The sequence below is a fragment of the Naegleria gruberi genome (genome assembly GCF_000004985.1).
Source record: "Naegleria gruberi genomic scaffold NAEGRscaffold_518, whole genome shotgun sequence".
Lineage (NCBI taxonomy): Eukaryota > Heterolobosea > Eutetramitea > Acrasida > Naegleriidae > Naegleria > Naegleria gruberi.
Genome location: NW_003162981.1, coordinates 1 through 4,214, shown reverse-complemented (window position 1 = coordinate 4,214; position 4,214 = coordinate 1). Strand labels below are relative to the sequence as shown.

The window sequence follows — 4,214 nt, the reverse complement described above, 5'->3', positions numbered from 1 at the left end:
TGAAAATTTGCTCAACAACAACAAACCTAAGAAAAATCTAGAGTGTAAATATTCGCTTTATAAATAGTGAAAATAAAACCAAATTCTCTTCTGAAATTTTCTGTTGTAATCAATGGCATTTCTTTACAAAATTAAAGGTAACCCATAGCTGGCAATTTCTAGCTGGTTTGTTTGCTGGTGTGGTTTACGTTCACTAGATTACGGGGGGAGACAACTCGTGCTAACAGAGGGTACTCTGAGAAACCTTCCTAATCGGGACTAAAAAATATTTGCTTCATAGTGAACAACACCACAATACATGAAACAGAATGTACCACCCTAGTAAAACAACAAGTATATTACATAGAAAATCACTTTTTGTTTCTTCTCGTTTTCCTTTGTCGGGTTGTATTTTTGTTGGTATCTGGTGTCCAGGGAATAAATTCTATTATTTGTGATTGTTTAAAAAAATGATCGGAACTTGTATTGGGTTCTGTCTTCTTCTTCTTTCTCTTTGTGTTAATATCATGATTAGGTTTCTTCCTCTTTTTATCACCACACAGACGACCATGAAAGCACATACATGCTTCTAAAACACCATCAATATTATCTCCAAATTTGTGTTTGATTATATCAAACAACATGGCCGTATCAAAGGCTGCATCATGTGCAACACCTATTATATCTTTTGTTGTTGTATTCATTGGCTTGTTCACTTGGTTGAACAGTGTTTCAAGTTTCTGCTTAGGGAAGAATTCTTCGCTTATAGTATTCACTATCATGTACCTATCAATAGGTAAGCCATGTTTTGTCAATGCTTTCATGAGGAAATTTCTGTCCAATGATGTTGAATGTACCAATACAACAGCAGTACAACTATTGTTCTTTGTTAAATAATTGTGGATTGGAATGATAATTTGGTCTAATTGTTTTCCATTATTGATTTCATTCATTTTGTCAACATGTAATTTTTTAGCATGACTACTCCAATCATGGTATTTTGGTTTAATATATATTGAAAATGCACATTTGGAAATTAATGAAATCATTCCCACTTGCACTATTTCATGGTCATTTGGCATTAGCCCAGTAGTTTCTAAATCTAAGACAACAACATGATAATTTTCATTATTTTTCACAGATATTACGCTCTCTACAATATCATCATTGCTAATATCTATGTGAATTTTAGTTTCATTCAAATACTTTGAAACCAAATATTTTTCAATACCATTACTATTATTAAGTTGAGGAGTAATTATTTGATTGGTTGGTTGTTGAATGGTTGTACGTGTCGAACCATCACACGTACTGGAGTCCCTTATTGACAGTTGTGTAAGAGTACTCATTGTGTCTTGTGACTTATTGGATATAGAAGATTCTTCACATATTTTTTCTCTTTCTTGCTTATTAAGGTTAACACTGTTCTTTCGTACTTCAGAATCAGCTAAAAACTGTAATTCAAAATGTTTGCACTCTAATTCTCTAACTACAGATATAGCTTGTTGTTCACTAGTTATTTTATCAGAGTGCTTGGATAATAGATGATTCTTGAATTGGCCTTTCACAATATAAGGTTTTTGACGATCACATCCATTAATTGGGCAGCAAAGGAATAATTTTTTAGGGGCACATGATTCCATTCTGAGAGTACTTTTACGTACATATCCTTCAATATTATGATTTACCTTAGTCAACCATTTATCTAATGCATTAATTTCATCTTTAGTTAATTCTACAAAATTCGGATCAATATTTTTCAGATTTGGGAGAGACTTAATTTTAAGTTTCATTCCTCTATAATGCTCAGTCCATTCCGTTTCAGGAAGAGAAAATCCTCTCACCTCTTCTGAGCAAGATGTTAATAGGAAAATATAGAAGGCAATTAATATTGATGAACAGAATTGCTTTGCTGTGGCTCGTGGATACCTCTTTCTAATAATGGAAAACATTAGCTCATTATAATTAGTTGTTATACAACTTGGTCTAAAATTTGAATAGGTATTTGCAAGATATTGAAATCCTTCAATAGTATGAAGACAAATGTTTCTAGTTTTTTCAGGATATTGCTTGGCAGGAATATTTGAAAAATATTCTTTACATAATTCTAATTTATCAACAATGTCAACATCATTATCATTAATGACATCATACACTTCTCGAATAGTTTCTAAATATTTAGCCAAAATGGCAGCATCATTATTTCTGAGTGATTTTAACACTTCTACTACTTTTGGAGAGGTCAGTTCAAGACATGGATTAATAGCCATAATATCTGAGGGTGAGACTTCTTCTTTATCCAGCATTTCATATAGATGTGGATAATTATTCATCAACTTAATAAGTGTTGACATATTAATGTTTTTCAAAATTGTCCCATTGAACAAACAATTTCTTTGATTCTTGAAATTATGTACATAATCAGTCACAAATATGAAATTTGGATCAATTTTCTCTCGTAAAAGTTTCTGCAAATTTTTAGCATCTGCCTCACCATCTGCACATCCACACACCATTTTTAGAGAGTAACCTTTTAATTTTTCATTACATAATATCATTTTTTCGTAAATGAAGTCATTAATTTTGTCAGCAGAAGATATAGCAAACCATCCTAAAGGACAATGCCAACTGTTATCTATTGCATTAACATTAAAAAGTACCATTTCTTCAGTAACTTCACTAAGGTTGATATTATGGTTGGATGGTGGTGTTTTCACATTAATTTTTTGAGATGTTCCAATTACTTGACCGTTCATTCTTTCCAATTTTTTCAGAACCTTCATTCCATCCATTGAAACACATACTTCTTTACACGAATTAGGTTCTAAACTATTGAATACTGAATCAGAATATGTACATATTCCAATGCTTCCTTTTGGTAACCAGTTTTTCATGGTGTTGTTACTTGGCATCACTATGTTGTATTGCAGATTTGTTCTCCAATTACAAGGAATTTGTTGATTCTTTTTACCGGATAGTTGATTGAAAAATTGCTTTCCACTAAAATACCTCCCAAGAAACCAATACCGTTTCATTACTTCATCATATCTGTGAGCATTTGGGGGTAGAGTGAAATTTTCTAATTGGTTATGAAGAAATTTTACAAAAAAACATTCCTCGAATTTTCCAAAACCTTTGGATGATAATGGATTTTGTTTTTGAGGTGGAATGTGTGTGTATCTATCAGTTTTTTTGGATTGTTTGGATTGATCAGTATCTTTTTCAATGAATTCTTGCTCATTTTCAATTAATTCTTGCTCATTTTCTAGTAATTCTTGCTCACATTGCTTATTTTCAATTGTTGGATCTTTGTTCATTTTAATATGTTTTGATTTAAGACTTGAATTAATCTCATATTGTGCTTTGGCCTTCCTTAATGATTCTATTATTTTTGTTTCAAAGTTACTGGGCTCACACTTTCCCAAAGCTTTCGTAGTTTCACGTAATAGTTGATACATGACTTGAGGATATGGTATTATGGATGAATAAGGAGGAAGAGTATTTGGATTTTCTAGAATTTTATGAACTTTTTGGAGATTTGTATCTAGCTTGCTTTTCAAATCACAACACTTCACGCACGAGTCAGATTTTCTGTTTTTGTTGTGAATTTTTGTGCAGTCAATAGAACGTAAACATTTATTTACAATAGTGCCAGCTATTTTCCCACTTCCATCCATTACTTTGTTCTTTTCAACATCCAATAATATATCGAATTTATCATAATCAGTAATCCCCAAACAATTTTTATTTATTTCAACTTTGAATGATGATCGACCCATTTTTTTTTATTGATTGAATTGTTTTTAACGTTGATTCAGTTCCAACAAATACTCGAACAACCAAAATATGAATCGAACATGAGTTAGATGTTCAGTAACTGCGGAGAGGATCATGGTTTGGTGTGTTTTGTTGTTGGTTGTTGGTAATCTGATGTTTTTATTTGAATATTTAGTTGTTGATCATATGACAAAAAAGGAAAGGCGGGAAATGACCCTCCCTAGTGGTAGTTGAAGTCAGGTTGTCTCCCCCCGCTAGATTACCCATCAGTTGAGGAAAAAATTTATTTCCCACTTTCCAGCTTGCTTCCAACCCACAAAAATAAAACAAGAATTTTTAACAACAACAAGCTAAATTTTTATTTGTCATATATTCGTGTTGGTTGAAAGCCAACTCTAACCCATATTTTAAAAAACTCTAATTCTAACACCAATTCATATTCTCCAAAACCTACATGA

At 31.9% G+C, this 4,214-nt stretch overlaps 1 protein-coding gene across 1 annotated transcript; it reads right to left on the bottom strand.

The window, feature by feature from the left end:
• Positions 1-350: 350 nt before the first annotated feature.
• On the bottom strand, positions 351-3,758 carry NAEGRDRAFT_54887 (uncharacterized protein; the record flags this gene model as incomplete). The annotated part of the gene is made up of 1 exon (XM_002668187.1): positions 351-3,758. One exon carries the CDS (start codon positions 3,756-3,758, stop codon positions 351-353), a length of 3,408 nt encoding a protein of 1,135 aa, XP_002668233.1.
• Positions 3,759-4,214: the final 456 nt, after the last annotated feature.